Source organism: Antrostomus carolinensis, unplaced genomic scaffold, assembly GCF_000700745.2.
Source record: "Antrostomus carolinensis isolate BGI_N321 unplaced genomic scaffold, ASM70074v2 scaffold5267, whole genome shotgun sequence".
Taxonomy (NCBI): domain Eukaryota; kingdom Metazoa; phylum Chordata; class Aves; order Caprimulgiformes; family Caprimulgidae; genus Antrostomus; species Antrostomus carolinensis.
Genome location: NW_010325223.1, coordinates 35570 through 57933, shown reverse-complemented (window position 1 = coordinate 57933; position 22364 = coordinate 35570). Strand labels below are relative to the sequence as shown.

General features: G+C 36.7%; 1 protein-coding gene across 2 annotated transcripts; it reads right to left on the bottom strand.

Moving 5' to 3' along the window:
- Positions 1 to 1165: 1165 nt before the first annotated feature.
- CYRIA (CYFIP related Rac1 interactor A) lies at positions 1166 to 21383 on the bottom strand. Of its 2 annotated transcripts, none has more exons than XM_010171124.1 (10): positions 21035 to 21107; positions 10358 to 10479; positions 9616 to 9721; positions 8420 to 8556; positions 8256 to 8333; positions 7868 to 7984; positions 7693 to 7772; positions 5855 to 5981; positions 3136 to 3206; positions 1166 to 1930 (listed from the first exon to the last, which is right to left on the bottom strand). In XM_010171124.1, exons 1-10 carry the CDS (start codon positions 21105 to 21107, stop codon positions 1867 to 1869), a joined length of 975 nt encoding a protein of 324 aa, XP_010169426.1. In that variant the 3' UTR covers positions 1166 to 1866. The 2 variants fall into 2 exon arrangements, with proteins under 2 accessions (XP_010169426.1, XP_010169427.1); XM_010171125.2 differs by lacking the exon at positions 21035 to 21107 and adding an exon at positions 21308 to 21383 and having other exon boundaries at positions 1357 to 1930.
- Positions 21384 to 22364: the final 981 nt, after the last annotated feature.

Here is a 22364-nt window from a genome sequence, read left to right as displayed (position 1 = left end):
AGCTCAACAGAATGACCTGTCACCCACCTAGATTTACCTAACTGGAAGTGACTATGAACAAAGCAGGATTTCCCCTAATATACATTTGTAAATGATCCCCCATTAAAAATGGAGTTTGTAAACAGTGGATTTACTACTGTGGAAAAGCAGTGTGATTACTGCTTCTAGAAAAAGAAAAACTAGTGTGATTTCTAATTCTGTTCCCGACAACAACATAGTGATCTGCTGCTACAACTGCAGATGTGTGACATGAACGCTGGAGTTGCGGTGCTGTCCGGTATCACAATACGTATAGCGCTGGCGCCGATGGGTTCTGATCAGGCTTGAGAAACCTCATACTGGGAATAAACTCTAAGGCAATTCTTACTCCAAAGAACTTATAATATTAATACTGTTGCAGGACTGAGTTTAACAACTGAATTTGTCACAGTGCAGCCAAGTTTCAGCAGACCAAATGCATCTTAAAAGTCTTAAGGTAATGTTTTATAAGTGATACGCATGAAAATTCCAGTGAGAGCACACAAACTCTGATTTACGTACACAGGAATAAGCAAATACAAATCTGAATCTGTGCACAAGCACTGGAGTTTTCACACATACATGCAAGCAAAGTACACAAAAATCAAACACTTTTTCAGAATGTGACCTCTGCAAGAATATGTACAGCAACTGCAGACCACCCAGAAGACACACTTAACAGAGCATGAGCACTTTGCTGCTTTTGTCAAAGTATTTCTATACCATTTACCAGAAAAATTACTAGAAAGTAAGAACAAACAACTCAGCAAGGAACTCAACGCCTTGAAGTATCAATCACATCTCAAAAACCAATGAAGAGCAGTCAGCTGATAAATATTTCTGTGTGGATTCTCAATCATCTAATGAATAACACTGTCAAGGAACTTGATGGGGGGCCTAAGAACAGCTCAGCTCTTAAAACTTATTTTTCTCATCCCTAGTGTGATGAGGCCAATTTGACACTAGGGGAGTTTGCTCCTACAGAAGAGTGTTCTGCTTGATACTGGTTTATATCAGCAAAAAAATTACTCACTGGGTAGAGCGGAGAGATAATGTTCATCAAGATATATTTACACTGACAAACCCCTTCTAGTTAAGTCAAGGCATTAGTATTTTCCTTTCCCTTTCTAAATCTAATAAAATTATACTAGCAATGGTCTTGAAACACATCTTCTTTTTATTTATATTGAATCTGAAAAAGGATATTAATTTCCTCAATGGTGGAAAGGTACAGGTTATACTTAACAAAAAAAGGTAAAATGACCACTTTGCAATACATTTTGGAAAGTCAGCCAGCACATAATCCTTAACATTAGGTGGATCCCCACTTATTTCAGGAAAGACAACATATTTTATGAGAGTGATGAACATTCAGATATTCTTCTATTCATACAAATTTGATGAGATCCTAAAACTAACTGACTAAAAAACTGCACATGTTCTTAAAACATATCAAATTAATTTTACTTTCTCTTATATTAACTTTCCCCTCCTTTAAAGTTCCTTTTCTGTGGTATCTTTGACATTTCAGTTTATTTGATTTCCATTCTGTCTTTACTACTACTTACTTCTTTGATAGAGAAGGTGTTTAAAGATTAAAATGCACAGATAAACTGTTGCAGCTGAAGTATCTAAGTAAAAAACTATTTTAAAAGTGAAAAGATAAAGGGTAGCATAAAAACTTAGGCTGCACTATATAAAGTCAGGTTATGAACAGATTCATATATTTTAGCAATGTGAAGAAAATGGTTATGTAAATACACACAAGTATTAACATCAAACTGTATTAAATTATGTAAACATACACATCTTCTGTGATCAATACAAACATCTACTTGTCTCCGGATACTACTGCAGCATAGCTCGAATTTGTTTTGAAGTAGATTCATCATTCAGGTGTTTTGTAGTGAACCTAGAAATTACAAGTTAAAACAGTATTTTTAAAAATGAACAGGGATTTAAAAACTCTGAAAACTTCAGTGCCTCTTTTTGAAATCAGTGCAGTACAATTACATGTTCCTCTGATCACTGATCACTGGAATTTAACTGCTAATACTCTGGTGCTCTTTATCTTCTAAATGCCCCTTTGCAATAAATTATTCCCTGTTAAAAGGTGGAGGATTGTGGCTAAATCCTGTTTGCCATCAACCTATGACACTGTCATAATTTTGGATCAAAATTATCTCTTTTTTTCCAGTTAAAAGCCTCAAAAGAAGTGAAAATCATGGGAAGACATAAGAAATAGGGTAAATACTAAAAGGATTTAGGAATCTAGATTGAATTTTGGCATAATCTATAAGCCTAATTTTAAGTGGTTTTCTGAAATGTCCTGAGGGGACTGAAGAGCTTTAGTGTGGTTTTTTGCACTTAAGCCCAAACATCCTCCACTGCTTGTGTTCGCATGGAGATTGATTATCACATAACTCAAAACACACCTGATACTGTAGGATTTAAATCCACATTGATTTTAATTCAAAAGACATGATAAGCAAATATAGAGGTGGTTATGGCTGCAGTTCTCACTCTATCCAAGCATTCAACAGCTAGAGAATTTAATACATCTCTGAAAAACCTGGTACTAAGACTCCCTTCTCAGATTCCCAAGACAGCATCCTAAACACTTAGCTACAGGATTGAGATTTGGGTTGTTTTTTTTTTTGAAGTTGTATCATTTACCAAAATTAAAAAAGGAAAAAAAAAGAAGTCTTAATAAAAAGGATAGAGAGAAGGGAAGTATCAAGGGTTTGAGAAATAGGAATTCTATTATTTGCTCCTAAAATGTTTTAGTTGCTGTGTATTTTATATAACAAATTTTAGCTTACATATTTTGGTTACCTTTGATGTATTGTTTACCTTTCAGATGGCTAAGTTTTAGGTGATAAAACAAACCTTAAGTGTCTCTGAAGAAGGACATTATGACTTCCAATATTAAGTCACTTCTTATCAAAATGGAACGGAATTGAAAGAAACAATTACTACTTAGGAAAACCCCAAGTGATGAAGGCAAATCTGAAAGAACAATTTCCTTAATAAGTTAACTTTCTAAGGTTAAAAGTCTTAAATACGAAGAGATTGGGAATTTGTTAAGTCAGAATCAAACAATTATTCCACACATACCTGAGAGCATTCAGAAGTCCTTCCACAGTGTCAGGTGGTTGTTCCTTTAAAACTTTTATGCATCCCTTCATCTGGGAACAGAAGCATGCCACTATTGAACAATAATATATGAATTGCACTAGCTGAAAACAAGGAAAATTTCACCATAGACAGGCAGGTTTTTTTCCCTACTAAGTGTTAATCCTGCTTTATATTACAAAATAAAAGCATTATAACTTATTAAATATTATCTTAAGTTAAAAACCTAACTTTTGAGAAAACAACATTACACTTCAGTAAGTGTTTGTAGATAGTAAATTATATATCAAGTATGTATATTTTAATTTGCACATGATTTCTCCAATTCCAACTAAAAAAATATCAAGAACAGCTGATATAAGCTAAGAAAAGAGATTTTGGAAGAGTTCCATGTCATTGCTGTTAGCAGCTATCAGAAAAGATGTTTCTACATTGACTTATTTTTAATGCTTGCACACAAGGAAGTAATTTTCAGTATTCAGTTTTTAGTTTTAAATGTAACTAGTGATAACTTATGATTTGCTTCATAACTAGTGGTTACAAATTTAATCTGAGATAAGAAGTCCATTATGTTGATTTTAAACGCTACACTGAAAGTTTTCGCAGAGAGTGTAAAAAGCAGGCTGAAACTCTGCCCAAATTCACAAAAGGGGAAATGAAGTAGAGAAAGCAGAGGTAGAACTCATTTGACCCACCCTACAGGCTCCCTTTCTAGGCAAGAGAGAGAAATAAGAAATTCCTCTAACCTATTCAGAATATGTAATGAACTGTACTCCAGAAGTACCAATTTCTGCTCATTGCTATTGAAGACATCTAATAGCTACCCAGAAATTAGTCTAGATTAATTCTATCTAATTTAAAATGACAGATAAATAAAAGGCAGAGTCAAGATCTGAACATTCTAATTTTCAAAGTCACATTACAGTGCTAAATCTACATGCCAGTATTTTCTTTGCAACCAAAAAGCAAAGAAAATGTGGCCTTATTATGGAAGTAGATGATTAAATATTTAACCGAAGTCAGGGTCCATGTATTTGCCAATAAAAATTATTCAGAAAATGTAGCTCAGTCTCCTGCACAATGACCAGCTTAACACTCACTGATCACTGCTCAGTTGGCTCATTCTACCTGGAAGATAAACGTAGCTTTGCAAAAAGCAGATCAGAGTAAATTCTCAGGATAGCAGCGCATGCTTTGAAGTGACACAGTTACTTTTCCTGAACTAGAGAAACTAAAGACTATATTCATATCACTCAGTACAGGTTTACATGCCCCATCAGATCAGACCAGACAAGCTCAAAGGGGATAAAAATTCAAACCATTCTTTTCTGGTTTTGTTAGAATCAGAATCCTTAAAACAGTCAGAAAAGAGAAGCTGTTAAGACATGTACGCTACAAGCCTGTAATTAACAGCTTGAAATACAGTCTCCAGTCTTGAAAGAGTAAGGAAAGGGCAATTTGTTCCACTGTCCCTGAAATTCTCTTGAAATGGTTCCAAAGTAGTGACTAGTTTGGAGAAAAGAATTGTTTTTCACAGTAAAACAAACTCATAATCTGAAATATTAGAAGATTTTTTTTTTTTAATTAGAGAAGAATCACTAAACTAATTAGGCTAATTAAGATTTGGGACCACGTACTCATTTTTAAAAACTAAGTCATACATCTCCTGCCTACCATTTACATCTAGCTAACTTTCCTGTAAGATTACAGGACTTTAGGATAAATGGGAGAAACAAAGTACACACTTTGTATATTTGGTCCTATCAAAATTTCACTTGTGTTGCCTCTGTAGGCAAAAGACTGAATTAGCTGTCAGGAAGTCTGCATTCAGTTCCCGGGCTCTATCTGCTGCATGACCTTGAGCAAATCAATTCACCTCTTTGTGACCCTCTGTAAAACAGAGTCAAAGAGGAGATGTGGTAAAATACTGATATCTGCAGATGAAAAATGCTAACACAAAGGCTCAGTGTTAAGGGGCAATAATATATATATATTTTATATATATATATATATTTCTTTTCTTTTGAAGTAGGCTCTCTTGTAAAGGGAAAGATTTAGCATCTTTTTCATGAATTACAGCTTATTTCTGCTGAAAGACATGGTGTATGACATTCAGGTTAGTAGAAACGTAAGCAAGAATAAGAGTACTTTTTTGTCTGTGCTTGTAATATCTCAGATGTAAAAATAAGGTTGATTTCCCTGTGACTGGTCACGCCAAAACTACGATTGAAGGCTCATTATCCACATTACAACACTAATATTTCAGTTCTGCTACTTCAGATCTCAGACAAAGCAGAGACAATGTCAAATATCTGCTTATTTACAACAGAAGTACTGCCAAAGATAGACATTTTAGTGTAAATAAATTACATGATTAATAAAAAATTATGACGATAGAACTTATTCCAGAGTAGGTGTAACACAACATTATTTTAGGTAACCATACAGTTAGCAGGAAAGCAGAGCTAACTAAGACAAATGAGTATCTGTGTCTGGAGGAAAATATGAACTAAAAAAGACTGATCCTTATTTTAATTTCAAACAAGCTGATACATTAAAGTATGCAGGTGAAGATAAATTCTAAATTTTGCCATTCAAAAGTAATTAAAATGATTTATACAAAGTCATAAGCTTGTGCTGAAAAAAAGCTGCAGACTAGTATTTTCAAACCTACAGAGTATTAAAGAAACATCACTCTTACATCAATCTTTGATGTCTTTGAGAAAGCTCCCACAGGATGAACATGATCATACAGAATAATAACTCCCACCATTACTCGCATGCAGAACATAAGGGTCTCTTCACTGGTGAATCTACTCCTGTACTCTCTGGAAAACACAACAAAAGAAAAACTTTTTACTGGCCAATTTTGCAAACCAGACTATGAGTGCAAGAAATCTGAACTAAAATTGTATTTGAAGTCCAAAGAGTCTTTCTTTGACTTTTAAATTCCAAAATAAGAATATGGATGGCTCAGTTAAGACAGGCCCTATTGGCTCTAATCCCTGAAACCATCATGAAGTACAGTAGAGAAAACAGAAATCCTGAAAAACAGAAATTATCACAATTTTTCTAACAAATTTTTAGTAAATAATTCATGGATTTGCCTACTGTCATTCACTGATTTTCAATATAAAACGATTTCTTCACTTAACTGTATCATTAAAATACTAAAATCTATACTGTACTACCTCTCAGTTTACAATAACTTCAACTTTTATACTTACACAGCATCACAACATGAATATAACACACAATAACCTCAGGAGTCCTATCCTTTACATGGCACCATAAATAAATGATTCAAAGACAGGAAGATTACAAAATACTCAACTAAATGCAAAGCTAAACAATAGCAACCCCACTAGCTATAGCGACACTACTAGACAGGATACAGCTACCCCAAGTAAGACGGCAGCATCCAAAAAAGACCTACTCAAATGATCCTCAAAATAGTCCCAGTGTATCATTTGCAAATGCACTGCTTGGAAGAGGGAAAATCTTACCCCCAAGTGTGCTAATAACTGAGCAGCATGGGCAATCAAGAGATGGTAGTTTGTCTATGGCCCTGGTTAGACAAGACGCAGACACTGAAGCCTGTGCACTTAAGATTACACTTGTATTTTCGGCTTTAGTTGAAATACAGGCTGACCATGTAAGTGCTGCTTAACAAATCTCAATGCTGGTTCATGAAAAATATCATAAGGTGGTTAAAACAGGAGGCAAGGCTTTCTAATACCAGGTCATGTTTTGTATAAAAAAGTGATAACAACTTGAGGCAAACACACAGGAATTCCTTTGGAAATGTCCTGGTTTTTAGCTGGAACAGAGCTGGGTTTCTTTTTAGTAGGTAGAATAGTGCTGCATTTTGCTTTCAGCCTGGGATTTGTTATGAGAGAGACACTGAGAACATACCAGTGTTTGCATTTTGTTGCTGTAAGTGAAGGACTTTGTGTTCTGTTAGTCTACAAGTGCAAGATCTAAGGGAGTGAGGAATATTTAAATTAATAAGGTAACTTGGCGTTTGGGTATGCCAATGAGATATTCCATATCATATCATGTCACGTCCACTATATTAGTGAGGGTCTCTTCCTCTTTTAGCTCTCTGGCTTTCGCTCGGGCTCTCACTCTTCTGGGATTGCGGTTTCGGTTCGGGATTGTCGCTCCTCCAGGATTGTTACCTGGGAATGGCCTGGTCGGCAGGTGGTGAGCAACTGTACTGTGTATCACTCATTTGCATATTTTGTTACTGTTATTATCAATTACTATTTTAGTATTAGTCTTATTTTAAGTTTTCTTTTATTTTTATTATTAAATTGTTCTTATCTCGCCCTACGAGTCTCCTTCCCCTTGCTCCGAATCCTCTGCCCTAATCCCCTGGGGTTGTGGGGAAGTGGGTGAACAGCTGTGTTGGCTGCTAGCCAAGGGCTAGCCCAGTGAAACCACCACAGGAAAAAAAATGATGTTTACCCCAGGTGGTTACTTAAAATATACTACAAATTCTCATACAGGAAAAACAAGATTTAAGGTAAAACTTACGGTGTTTCCAACATGACTTTACACACACTTGCCATAGTACTTAGACAGTCCGTTGTATTTTCAATTGGTAACGTTTTGTTCTATAAGGGTTAAAAACAGGCAATGTTCAGTAAACCATCTTGTAAAATTAAAATCTAGAATGTCTGTGTTAGACTTTTTCTCCCCCATTACCTACTTCTGATACAAAATGTGTAGTTGCATTACTGAGCGTTTTCAGCATTGGTGTGGCTTCTGCATAAAAGAGGGACATTCTATTGGCCATTTCATTGTTTACTTCATTCTCAATGTCTAGCTGATGAAAACATGAGAAAAAATAGTCAGTAAAACTCTTTAAAAATCTTGCCAGCAACAAGAAAAAGATACAGTACATGCCCATGTCAGCAAGCAGATTGTTGCATGGTTACACTCAAATTGCTTCATCCAGGCTGCGGATTAACTCTCGGGCTGAAGTAGAGAACATGACTGCTAGCGAATCAAAAGAAAAAAACACTACCACAAATGGTAGAAATGCAGAATGAATAAACACCTCAGTGTGAACAGCTGATCACATTTTATCTACTTACATGCATGTTGTTTATTCTGTTGCGACTTATTGTCCGCCTATAGTAACTGAAGTCATTCTGAATTGCTGGGTTTCTCATCTTTGAGGAAGACACATAGGAAACAATCAGTTTCAGTTCAAAATACATGGAAAAAAATCAAGAATGTATTAAAAGACTTTACTAACCTTAAGTTCATCAAAACGGAGAGTAAAATGTAAGATTTCTGCAAACTCTTTAGCTAGAGCCTGTTCCCGTTCCAGGTGCTGAGTTGGAGTATAAGGTGGGCACGTCAAGGACTCCAATAAGCTCTGCAGGGCTTTCTCTGAACAAAAAATCAGAAGCACAAATTCTATTCAGCCTACATTATGACAAAGTTTTAAGTAAGTACCTAAGTATACTTCGTTTGAAGGGAAGGAACCCTCCAAACATGCAGAACCTTAATAGAAATGCTTTTTCTGACTACTATAAGCTGAGAAACATTGGTCAAAGACACCTGCCTTTTCAGGCTCTCTGCCATTTTCTCTCCATTTTGTATCACTGAGGTTTTCCCTTTTTATCACTCTTCATCTGGGTTCCCTATTGAAAATTCTACAGAAATCATTTTTCTCACACTCAGATATTCAACTTTTATCTTCCCCAATTAGCCATCAGCTCAGTATGGAGATTATTCTGGGCTGTCTGTTACTGAAAGTGTACTCTTAGGCATTGATAGCAGTGTAATTCAGCTCCTGTGGCTATAATTACCAGCATAACTCAGAAGGTGAAAGACTTAGTGCGCAGGATGTTGTAGAAGAATTCCCCTGCTTGGGGAGCTCTTCCACTTCATAAATACATTTTTACACACTGGTTCTCTTCCAGAGTCCTAATTCAAGGAGTAATTACATCATTTTTTAGGTTTGTAGGGATGACAAAGTCAATGTAAAATATGCCCAACTTTGGATTTTCACCCTGTGAGAGAGTTTATTGATACCCTTCTCGTCCTGTTACCCTTGTTTTTAAAAAGTCTCAATATCAGTTTACATTTCTTTTAAAACTCTGAAGGATACAAATTACAAAAAATAAATTGCCTGAGTACAATACGGACCAGCGAAGCGCAGATGAGTGGCAGGCACCAGAGAAAAATTTTATACAGTTTTATCAAGTTCTTTGTACTCTATTTAGATAATACATATTTATTTTAAGTGACATACTAACAAATTCTGATAATTTTGAAATTAAATTAAAATTAAAAATATGCTTTGATAAATGTAATTTCAGTTAAATGTCTGTTGATATCACACAGAAAGAATAATAACCTTTTAAAAGTCTGTGGAAAAATAAACTACTTATTTCTTTATATATAAAGTAGCCTAATAAACAGACATACTAAAATAGGGCTCACCTAATCTGAGTGAAAACTCATAAAAGCGCTTCAGCCTTACAACCAGAGGACACACTGAATTCCATGCTTTTTCTTGCAACTGGATATCATTGGGATTTTGTATTGCCTGAAATGAAATATTACTGTAAAGAACTGCAATATATGAATAATAAGCAAAAGGTGGTTTGGAATTTTTCAACTACATTATTTTAGAAACTAAGTATTGTAAAACATAGAACAACTATAAAAAATTACATCGCACAGGAATAGGAAATTAGTCCCAAAAATACCATGTTTTCCACCTTTCCTCTCCCCCTGTAACATGCTGATATAAAAATATGCATTCCAATGCACCACTGACATACAGAAACAGGTTTTATTCTTTGGGGAGCAAAACTATTGTAGAAGTATCAGGTAAGACCTTTTGTATGATGACTGGTTGCAGAAATAGCTTTTTATTTTAAGGTTTTGATGCTTTTGAACTCTTCTACATATTCCGGCTCCTAAGCAACCAACAGTTCACACTAACAGTATCTGCGAAGATGATGAAAAAAAGGTTTGGTCACCTGAGAAAAAATTTAAGTTCACAACTGTACTTTGGGACTAGTTACACAACCTGTAACATATTTTCTAAATAGAATTTTAATGAAAATTTTCATATCATTTCATAGAATATGCTTGGATACAGAACAGAAGCAAGGAACACATCGAGTTTTGCTTGATTTTGCTTCCAAAGAACTGTCATCAACTTTAACAAACATACATCTCTAATTTCTTGTCCAGCTCCTTTGTAAGCCTGAAGGTCTGCAAGCATACTTTCCGAGTCCTGTAAAACTGCACTGATCTGATTCCATACCTCCCTTTCTCCGTCTGTGGGCTGTGCATCTAAGAAACAGAAAAGCAAAATGCACAAAGTCAAAAGGCAGCTGCAATACAAATGGCAAGATTACTCAGTTCTACTTCACAACATTATATCCAGCTTGACTATGTGTAACTCCACTCTGATGTGGGTTTTTTTTTTAAATATACAATTACACTGCAGTGCCATTCTGCTAACATCCAAGTTTCTGCTTTCTGTAGCAAGAAAGAAAAAACAGTACATTTTTTTGTACGCTCTGGCTCACAATGCCTCTTCTCAAAACGCAGCATTTTAAAGTGAAGCAGTATCATAAAGCAATGTTATTAGAAAATAGGATAATGCATCAGTCCTTTAGTAAAAAGGTCCCTCTCTCTCATGAGCTCCGTAGCTTGATTACAGAGAACTGTTCACTTTTCTTGCAGCTTGGGGATAAAAATTAGGCTTTTCAGTGGATGGAGCAGCAGGATATTATGCCACTTTGACTTTCCTCCAGGCTTCCTTAACCAAGGTAATTTATTTCTCCTTTTGTAAAACACAGATACAGTACTGTTAAAAATAAACATTTTTCTTATGTACGTCAGAGATTTTTTTTTTTCCTGCTACAAAAATAAATCCAGCTCTGTCAAAGATCAGTTTTCGGGGTGGGAGTGACCTGTAGACCTTTATTGTTCAGAGAAATGACATTTGGAAGTAGATCAATTTTCCCACTCAAATCCTATCCGATGGGATTTTCACAGCAGTATGACACCAGGGAGTGATGTTATCCGTAGAACATCAACATGTTAGACAAGGTCGAGATCTTCTGCCTTCTTTTGCTTTAAAACATAAAACTGGCACTGACTAAAGACTGAGTGACCTACATATAGAATTGCAGTCAGTATTTGTAGAAACAACCACATTGTTCCTGTAGATTTCTACAGAGACACAACTTTTTTTTTTTTTCTTAAATTTGTATTAGGTTGTAAAGACAGAATTTTAATTTTTATGAGAGAAAAAACACTTTGAAGGTGAATCTTAGGACTTAAGGATTACTTGTTTGAATTAAAAGCAATGAGAAACCTCAGTTCAAAACTCACTGATTAGGAAGAGCTACTGTACACATCCCTACATTAATAGACAAGAAAAAAATACCTTTTCTATTTAGTCTTCTCACTCTCCTTAAGAAATAAGACAAGAGATTTCCACCCATGTATCAATATGGGACTCATCTACCTACCCCTCATTAGAACTCTCCAGTTCACCTTGGACAGTATGGGAAGAGCAGGCATTCTCTCCATGATGCTCTAGGTTAGGATAACTTGTTAAAATTTCAGGTTATCTATGGACTTTGCATGAACGAGACACAAATGGCTGAGATTTACAAATCTGTAGATCTGAAGAAACTAATACTTAAAATCTTTTCTACATTCACGTGTCACCATCAGTCCCATAAGACTGGGCACATAAAACAATACTGATTCAACTTTCCCTTTTTTTTGGAAGTTTTCCCTAATCTTGTTTAAAAGACAGAACAACAGAAAGTAAAAATAAGCTGGGCTTACTCAGCTGGGTTTTACATCCAAAATACTTCCCATAACTAAAGAATTCCACTATCCCTCAAAAAGAGAGGGTAACACCAAAGGGAAAAACTATCCCGAACAGGAAAATCCCAGCTGGGACACAGCTTTTGAATTGAACTATTGGTCACATTAAGTTTACACTGGTACTGACTGGTTCTTTCCCCAAGCTGCAAGAAATCTCAGGTTTATGCCATAAAGGGTCTGTTATCTTGTGATAAAGAAACAAAACAGTAAATGTTTCTGAGTTTAACAAAGAAAGTGGTAATCTTGCTCAACAGCTACATACCATAGAGAAATATAACAGGGGAAAGGTAGGAGTCACCTATAAATCAATAGCTATCTTTTAATAGTTAAATAAAAGTTAATTAAAATACCATTTTCAATTAATATTAAGACACAAAAGAGAATAAGTAATTTATTAGTACAGTTCATGAGTGTAAAATTTGCATGTGCAGGTCACCTGAAGCATGGGTTGGTTAACGAGGTACTTCTATGTTACTTTTTACAATTTATTTGCTTTAAAAAATATTCACCCCTAATAGAAATGTAAACACTATAGAGTGCTCAGAGCTTTGGAATCTAAAAATGGCCTTTAGTAACACCCTTTACTGTTAGGGGTTTTTTTCAGATTTTCCCAATTCATCTTTTGGAAGTTGGGGGAAGTCAAATATTTGAAACCCATTGAGCTTTCTGTAGTATCCCAGCATCTGGGGAAGTAGGACTACGAGGAAGGTAGGTGGTTGGAAAAGGGAAAGAAAAGGAAGGGAAAGGAAGAGGGCTGCAAAGGCTACAGAGCAACAGGCTTAGCTTGCATTTGCAGAAGCGGTTTATATTTATGCTGAAAGTTTTTAGCTTAAAAATAAAGGTAGGGAGGATGATTCAGGCTTTCTTAAAAAAAAAATAAAAATCATGCATCTTACTCATGAAATATGTTATGCAAACAAATGTTCTGATAAGACCTTGGCCATGTTTCAAAACGGATTTTACATGAAGATCAGCAAAAATACCTATCATCATTCACTTTGAAAAATATTTCATTCATATGTTAACAACAATAATAATAATAGCAACAACAACAACTAAAAGGAATATGGACTTCTTCATGATAGATTTTGGCTTTTAAAATTGGTTTTTTACATGGTCCATTTTACATGGACCAGTTAGAACTAGTCCAGAGGAGGGCCACCAGGATGATCCGAGGGCTGGAGCACCTCTCCTATGAAGACAGGCTGAGAGAGTTGGGGCTGTTCAGCCTGGAAAAGAGAAGGCTCCGGGGAGATCTTACAGCAGCCTTCCAATATCTGAAGGGGGCCTACAAGAAAGCTGGGGAGGGACTTTTCATAAGGACAACTAATGACAGAACAAGGGGAAATGGGTTTAAACTGAAGGAAGGGAGGTTTAGATTAGATATTAGGAAGAAGTTTTTCACTGTGAGGGTGGTCAGACACTGGAACAGGTTGCCCAAGGAAGTTGTGGATGCCCCCTCCCTGGAAGTGTTGAAGGCCAGGCTGGATGAGGCTTTGAGCAACCTGGTCTAGTGGAAGGTGTCCCTGCTGATGGCAGGGGGTTTGGAACTAGATGATCTTTAAGGTCCCTTCCAATCCAAACCATTCTATGATTCTATGAACAATACCAAAGCTTGTTTTTCTGTTCTGAGTTAAAAAATGCCATTCCTGAATCACAGTGTGGAATCACTGCTTGGCAGCGCTCACCTCTTATCCCTGTACCACCAGAGAACCAGCACACACTTAAGCAATTTGAGCCTATTTATAAATAAAACCATAGCCACTGACTAACCCACATTAAATGCAAGCCCTCTCAATAATAAGTTATTATAATCACCGGGCTGACTGCATTTCAAGTCTGATTTTTACACTACTCATGATTAGCATTCAGAGTACGCTGTCTTTAATAAGACCAAACAGGAAACCTTTTCACCTCCCTTTGCCCAAATGTTTCTAATGTGAACCCTAAACGTGACAATTAAATGAACCTCCTATCAAATAAATTTGAGTCAGAACAAGCTTGACTCTTCCATATACAGATGCTACCAGCAAATTTTTATTTAGAAAGCAAAAATTTTGGCTCTGGAGAGAAATGTAATTCCAATGGCTCCATCAGAAATAACCAGGATATGATAATTCATCCATTCCATTAACAAATGCTCTCTTTCATCTTTACACATGGTCTATTTCATGTTTTGGATGTGGCTTCAGACTTCATTAAAAAAAGGGGGAAAGCTGGACCCACTACAATCCCTTTATGGATATATTAAATATTTCAGGTGCATGGTGGGGTGCAAAGGTGGAATTATCATTATTTTCTTAGAAAAATACCTGTTGCTTGTTTAAAAAACAAACAAACAAACAAACAAACAAACCCCAAACAAACCCTAACAGCACAAGGTATCTACCTCATTCTTCACCAAGTGTGCATTACAAAAACCATAGAAACTGCTGTGTAGGTAAGATATTAGTATTCACAGGACAAGACTGAATATAAAAAGAATAGCTATGAAGCCTTTACCAACACAAAATCAAGTATAACAATATCTCAGTAATTAATTTTTATGAAGAGTAACAAGACAGTACTGAAAGAAGCACTTCCAACTCAAGCACCCTTTCTGTATCTGAAATACAGAATAAAAGAACAGAACTTTATTCCATCCTCAGTCAAACTGATTGCAAGCAGAGAATTCCCACGGAAGCTGGAGAGTGCTGGCATTTCAGTGTATATGGAATGGTATTTGTCAAAAAAACCATCATACCCTCCTGGCCTTGACAGCCTAGCAAAAGAACAGTGAATAAAACAAGATGTCTTACAGGCTCTGCTTTCAGCTTTTCTTGTGCTGTCAACTGCTGAAGGTGGCCAATAATTCCACCAGCCACTGACAGCAAGTTAAAGAACAGTACATATATTTTACTGTAGAATGCTAAAGTCTTCTTTCAGGTTTGTCAACATGACAATGATTTTTTCCCATTCCAATCTGTGACAAAATAAGATGAAAAGCTAGTTTATGTCCTTAGAATGCACAAAAGGCATTTAAACTACAAAGAATAATGCATTTTAGAGGTTATCAGAACCTGCTATAACTCCATACATTAAAAAGAAATTTACTGGGTAGAAACAGTACCCTGTTCAGTCTACTACCTCCAGCCTTGCTGCCTGTGGCGCAAGGGTATTAATTAATATCCTATTATGCAAAAAGCGGGCAGTTGCTCTGCTGCCAGATATGTTCTAATAATAGACAGTTTTAGTCATACATGACAATGATAACTGAAAATTTTATGAGTCTCTCTGGTGATGAGGGGAGGAAATCCTAGAAAATAAGTGACTTTGATTCCTGAGGGTAATAAGGGGCATGAAATAAGGATAAGGTAATGAGCCCACCTAGCTAACATTCAGGAAAAAAGGGAACATGCTCAGGTTAAGGTTAGAGAGTTTGGTTTTATGAAATGTATCTGTATCACAGAATCACAGAATGTCAGGGATTGGAAGGGACCTCGAAAGATCATCTAGTCCAATCCCCCTGCAAGAGCAGGAACCTAAATGAGATCACACAGAAAGGCATCCAGGTGGGTTTTGAATGTCTCCAGAGAAGGAGACTCCACAACCTCCCTGGACACCCTGTTCCAGTGCTCCGTCACCCTCACCCTAAAGAAGTTCCTTCTGAAATTTAAGCGGAACCTCCTGTGTTCCAGCTCACACCCACTGCCCCTTGTCCTATCATTGGGCATCACTGAGAAGAGCCTGGCTCCATCCTCATGACCTTTGCCCTTAACATATTTATAAACATTAATGAGGTCTCCCCTCAGTCTCCTCTTCTCCAAGCTAAAGAGACCCAGCTCCCTCAGCCTTTCCTCATAAGGGAGATGCTCCACTCCATCATCTTGGTGGCTCTGCGCTGGACTCTCTCAAGCAGTTCCCTCTGCTTCCTGAACATCCTCTCCTATCTGAGGAGAGGATGGGGCTGAAGGTGTCAGTTAAGGACACCTCCTCTCAATAATCTATAAGCTTTAGTCATTTAGGTTCAAACCAAATTGTTGTTACCTCAACCTTCAAATTATTTCCAAGAATTCACGTGGGATTATTTCTTTACTTTGCCTGAAAAAGGCCTTCTACGGGCAGCAGTAATTTGACAATACATTTTCTGCAAATAAGAGCACACATAAGCTGCTATGGAAACAGCCTCAAATACCCAGAATGCATCTACCTGTGACTAATTTAAACAAGGTCAACATCTAAAGAACAAAACAGTTCCTGAACTGACAAAATCCATTTCAAGAGATTTCACCCTATGTACTAATGAAATCCTGAAATCCAGACTCTCAAGACTTGCCATGCACTCACTCTTCCTAACATTATTTTCGAGTTGAGAGCTAAGAATGAATTAAGGCAAAGTAAGTGGTATATAATAAAATCCAATACATAGCAGTTTGATTAAGAATACACACACTGAGATACAAGTATGAAACAGCAATATGGCTCATTTTCCAAGAACGAAGAGATTCTTTCTCTTTATGTAAACCTTTCAGTAGACCTCAAAAAAGAGTAATTTGGCTGAATGCACATAGTTTGCATTTCGCCCCAAAGAAAAGGCTTTTTAAACCTGCATAGGAGATCACTATTCTCCATATCACTTGCTGAAGTTACCACAGTTCCCATTTGTCCTTGTTTCCTTTCAAGATTGGACTGAATGGATCTTCAAATAGCTTCTCCTTGCAGAGATCCAGACTAACACCCGAACTCTAAAATGATTACAGGAACTGCTTTTCCTATACAACATTAACTGAAATTAATGCTGGATTCAAGCTTTTTCAACTATGAGCATGGAGTTAGGAAACTTGGTTCCCAATTTGGAATCAAGAATAACGCCAGCAGAAGGTGTCATAAGAATTGCAACTGATGATACAGATGCCTGCAGGAAAGGAGGGAAAAAGATTTTAAATAAATTTTTTTTGTAGCCTAAAGTTTTATAGAGAAAAATTAAAATAGCACAAGGAAAAATTTTTTAAAAAAACAACTTTGAATTAGGTGAGAAAACTTAATTTTTCTAAGTGTTCCTGTTTTTATCTGTCCATTTTTCAAGACCTCAAGAATTGCATAGAAGAGACATATTGGAAAGACTGAAGTTTCTTTTCATACTTACGAAAAGAACAGGTTGGTGAAAAATACATAAAAGGAAAGTGAGAATGCTTTTCAAACAAACAAAAAACCCTCATAATGGTATTTTTCAAAAGATGCAATACAAGATGTCCTCCTCAAAATTTTAATCAAAACATAGAATTCTGCCCTGGAGAACAATAATTCACAAGAAAATAATTTCTGTTGCACAGAACAACTCAACCTCACAACACATTGCCTATAAAATCTATATTAAATAAGGATAATAAAGGGGAAACAATGAAATTAAAATCTACTATGCTGACCTTACTGTGTAGCTTCAAGGATCACCTAAAATATCTAAATCTGTACAACTACTTGCCTCTTCTGCATTTCTGTTCCCATCCATGTGCCACTGCTGGGGTTCCCCCAACCATGCAATCATTAGCATCACCCTCACCTGACTGGAAGAATATTTAGTAGGTGGAGAAGAGAGATGAAGTGGTAGTTTGGTGGGGTTTTTTGAACAGCTAGTTCTTAGCAAGTTCATTTTCCCACATAGCTATCTGCACTGGCTTTGCATGGCCAGGTTTTGGTAACCAGGGAGCTACAGCCCATGGAGGTCCATGGCGGAGCAGATGTCCACCTGTAGCCCGTGGAGGACCCCACACCAGGGCAGGTGGATACCTGAGGGATGCTGTGACCCCATGGGAAGCCCATGCTGGAGCAGGTTCCTGTCAGGACCTGTGGCACCATGAAGAGAGGAACCTACATTGGAGCAGGTTTGCTGGCAGGACCTGTGACCCAGTGGGGGACCCACGCTGGAGCAGTCTGTTCCTGAAGGTCTGCACCCCATGGAAAAGATCCATTCTGGAGCAGTTTGTGAAGAACTGCAGCCCATGGGAAGGACTCATGTTGTAGAAGTTTCTGGAGGACTGTCTCCTGTGGGATGGGCCCCATGTTGGAGCATGGGGAAGAATGTGAGGAGTCCTACCCTCAAGGAGGAAGAAGTAGCAGAAAAGTGTGACAAACTGACTGCAACTCCCATTTCCCACCCCCCTGAACTGCTGGGGAGGAGAAGTTAGAGAAATCAGGAGTGAAGCTGAGCCCAGGAAGAAGGGAGAGGTGGGGGGAAGGTGTTTTAAGATTTAGTTTTTATTTTGTCGTGATGCTGTTCTGATGTGATTGGTAATTAATTAAACTAATTCCCTCAAGTTGTGTCTGTTTTGTCTGTGACAGTAATTGCTGAATTATCTCTCCCTGTCCTTGTCCTCACCCACAAGCCTCTCGCTACATTTTCTATCCCCTGTCCAGCTGAGGAGAAGGAGCTATAGAGCAGCTTTGGGGGGCATCTAGCACCCAGCCAGGGTCAGCCCAGCACTATCATTCACGATGGATGCCATCACATGTTTGTACATTTCAATTCTAGCATAAGGACATGAGGCTATGTGGAAAAGTATCACCCATGGGATGACCCCTTTGGAGCAGCACAGATTAAATCAATTCTCAAATGAATTTAGCACATGAATGTTCTTTTCCCACTCTCTTTCTATAAACACTTGTATTACTTTTGACCAACATCAGCCCATAACGCCTCTGATTTTTGAGACACAGAGACAGATGGCATCTGCTGTACTCCTGCATACAAGGAAAAAGGCTGTTTTGGGTTTTTTTAAGCAATATTTGTGTGGCACACTGTATGCATAGCAGGAAGAAGTATGTCACATACCCTCCTTTCAGGTACAATACATACCAAATGAAAAGCAGCAAAAAAAATGACCCAACACCAGAGCAGGAGTATCCAAAAAATCTGTAAACATTTCAGAAGTAGTGCTGGCAGATTTAAGATTTTAGTTTATGGCTAATGAAAAAGTGCACAAAACCAAGAAAGCAACATCCTGATGCAAATAATGAAGTAGAGCAAACAAACCAACTCAACATACCCCTCATCCTCTGAACGGCCAATTGTAGTGACCATTTTCATGCACGAACTCGAATTGAAAACTAAGCCCACAGAAAGTCACAAATCCAGCGAGCAGACACGCAGGCTCTTGTCTATGTCCACGGAGAGTGTCCTCTTACACCGTGCAATGGCTAATTAAAGGAGACCAAAGCATGCGACTACAGGCATCTACAGTCACATCCCTTGGACACAAAACAGATTTGGTGCCATAAAAACCTCCAAGACTTTAGTTCACAAGTAAAATACTTTAACCTTTTGTTCAGGAGTGTCAAACTCAGTGAAAGTTTGGAGATGATAGAACAAATAGAAATTTGTTCCTCTCTAGGTAGATGTCCCTGACAGGCGTGCTCAAGTGCTTGCACTAACCACTGGTCACCTCCCACAGGACAGAGTGCTTCACCCTGCTCAGTTCTTGGCAATGCGCTTTTGGGAAAAAAAACCCAAAAAAACCAACCTTTGCTGCCAAGGCAATAAAATTGGTATTTTCCTTTCTCACCTCCACCAAGGCTTCCCACTGCCAGACCACCTGTTTCCAGCCTGGGTCAGGAGTACTTTCTTACCATCCAGGACGTGATAGGGCTGATTAAACCTGGAAGCTCAGAGTAGCTGAAAACCTTTGTAAAAGCTTGGCAATGCCACAGAGTGCTACCAAAGCCTTCAAAAGTTGTGACAGAAAAAATTCTGTCATGGTTTGGATAAAGGTTTGACATCCTGGGTTTACAATAAAATTCTCAAATGATATAGACAGAAGAGAAAAAGGGGTAGACAGCTCAGAGTACCTTCTCCTAAACCCAAACTAACCAATTAACTTTTTTTCACTATTTAAAACTGATTCTTCATAATGAGGTAAATAAGATCCAGATGAGAAGATTAAGATATGTGCAAAGTTATAGTCATACACTCTAGCTCTCATCCAAGAAAGCATGTTTGAATGATTTCATGGGATTTAAGTATGTGTTTAAAGTACTTTTTGAACCAGTGCCTTAGGCTTTAGAGTGTGTACACACTTAAAGACTCACATCATCTCAGGAACGTTTTTTCAGAAAAATAATTCAGGAATAAATGATTAAAGAAAACTATTTCAAGGTGATAAAATGTGTGACCTGAAATTCTCTCTTAAACCATGCTTCAAAACAAAGTTATTTTAAAAACACTGGCTTCTCTCAAAACTTTTTGTTGTGTGTTTTTGGGAGGTTTTTTTAAGAATAAAGGTATTAAGAAACAAAACAACACACACTGTACACACTGTTAGCATTTTAAATAAAAAGCATTTCACTCAAGTAGTGAAGTAAGATTAAACCCATATTTAAGGATTTGATAACTAGTTTTCAAGACAAGGTCTAGAACTACATGCAGAGAAACTGTAACCAGCAAAAGTGAAACAGCTTTGAATCGGATATAGACGTGACAAGAAAATTAGAATGTTAAAACACCATTTTGCAAACTGATAACCATGCAATTAAGAGAGATGCAATCAAGCACATACACTTTGACCACTTCACTACTTTTTAGAAACTATAATAATCCCAGTTAAATCATCACTGAAGCAGGCAAAACCAGTGCCACCTCCACTGCCTATATTTTTTCAGCTTTTTATTTCCAATATATTTCCATTCAAGGAAGCAATGTAAAGATTTTTTTTTTAAAGCCTGATTTGTTAAAGAAAGCTGAGGTCTAGTTCATTTATATTTAATTTTAACAATGTAATGTTACATAAATGCTTTGAAACTAATTCAAGGTAAGGTTTTGTTTGTGCACCTATCTCTCTGCCCTCTGCTCAGAATGAATTTAAGTAATTTTGTATGGTTTTATAAATATCAAAAAGCAATATTCTACTGAAGTGTAATTTGATTTGTTTGCAAATCCCTTTTGTATTGCTTTATGATGCGTAAGCGCATGCAGTTTATTAGGAAATAATAAGCAAAGAAGGCAAGCCAGGCAAGAAGCTTTGCTCACTTTCAAAGTCAAGGAAAAAATTTGGCCCCTGATCAAGCTCTGTGCAAGTGAGAACTTTTAAAAGATTTCCCATTTGGTTCCTGAAAAATAGAAAAGGAAGAGAAAAGTAGTCCTGAGTGAACAAATTATTTTAGAGACAAGGATTTGGACAGATTGGTTGTGCTGGAAAATACACGCTGTAAGCAATCAGATTAAAAAAAAAAAGTTCTTCCTCAGTTCACTGTTAAGTCAGGGAAAAGATTCTCTCATTGTCTTGTAATTGTTGGAACTTACTTTCAAAATCCAGGAAAAAATGTGGACAGTTTTCAATTTCCCTGGTAAGGACCTTAAGAAGATTACCCATCCCAGCAAACCTAGTAAATGCAACAAAATCACAAACAGTTATATACGTAAACTCACAATACTACAACTAAGGGCTTGACACAGTCTGCATCATATATTAAACATCTTGGCAAGTTCTGGATGATGAGAAACATTTTAATGGCCAATTCTGTGATATTTACACATGGGGACAGAGGAGTAGAGACCCTGGATGAACAGAGAAGTAATTCTATTCAACAACTTGGAATTTAAACATCAGTATAACACCACAGACTACAAACAGATATTTATGAGTTTATTTGCTTAGTAAGAGAAACAAACTCAGAACTGTATCTTTATTTGTAACTCCTCTAAATTGCTGGACTCAAGATTTCTGAATACCATTCCAGAGTAAAAAATTAAGTCTTAATCCTTGATCTGGATTCTTTAGCATAAATGTGTTATTTCCTGAAAATAATTTAATTTAAGGAAAAAAAAAAAAAATCCATTTGTTTCTAATAAGTATGGCTTTACAAAATATTACTATAAAAATATATGAGAAAGAAAAGCTTAAAAACTTGTTCCTTTTAACTTTTAAAAATGTATTTATGCATTTTTGAAAGGAAAAAAAAAAGAAAAAAAAAAACCAAACAACACCTCTTTTTATCTGTTATTCCTATCTTTTATCATCTTGGAAGCCTTTGCTTTTCAAGTTACAAAAAACTCCAAAAAGGAAAAGTGACCAATTCACAAAAAAAAGTAAGTCTCTATGGAAGACAAGAAGGAAGGAAACTGAAGAAAAGTTTTTTACCAGTACAGTCCTTAGGAAGATACACTATTCTAAAACTATGTAAAAGGACAGCTTTCTTAAAATTTAAACTTAAAATTGTTTCTCAGAAGAGAGAAAAATTAAAACATGAAAAGCACATATAAGGATAAAGAGGTCTGCCTGAAGGGATGTAGAAAAATGTAATTTTAGATTTAAAACTCAGATTGAAAACTGATTTTTGCCTCAAAGATAAATATTCTC

Bases quoted from the DNA above. Each gene is read 5' to 3' on its own strand.
- CYRIA (XM_010171124.1), bottom strand. From the start codon at position 21,107: ATGGGAAATCTTTTAAAAGTTCTCACTTGCACAGAGCTTGATCAGGGG. The intron at 7,773-7,867 runs GTAGGTAATGGG...TAACCCTTATAG, and splicing joins CTACACATTTTGTATCAGAA to AACAAAACGTTACCAATTGA. The intron at 1,931-3,135 runs GTATGTGTGGAA...TGTAATTTCTAG, and splicing joins GGACTTCTGAATGCTCTCAG to GTTCACTACAAAACACCTGA.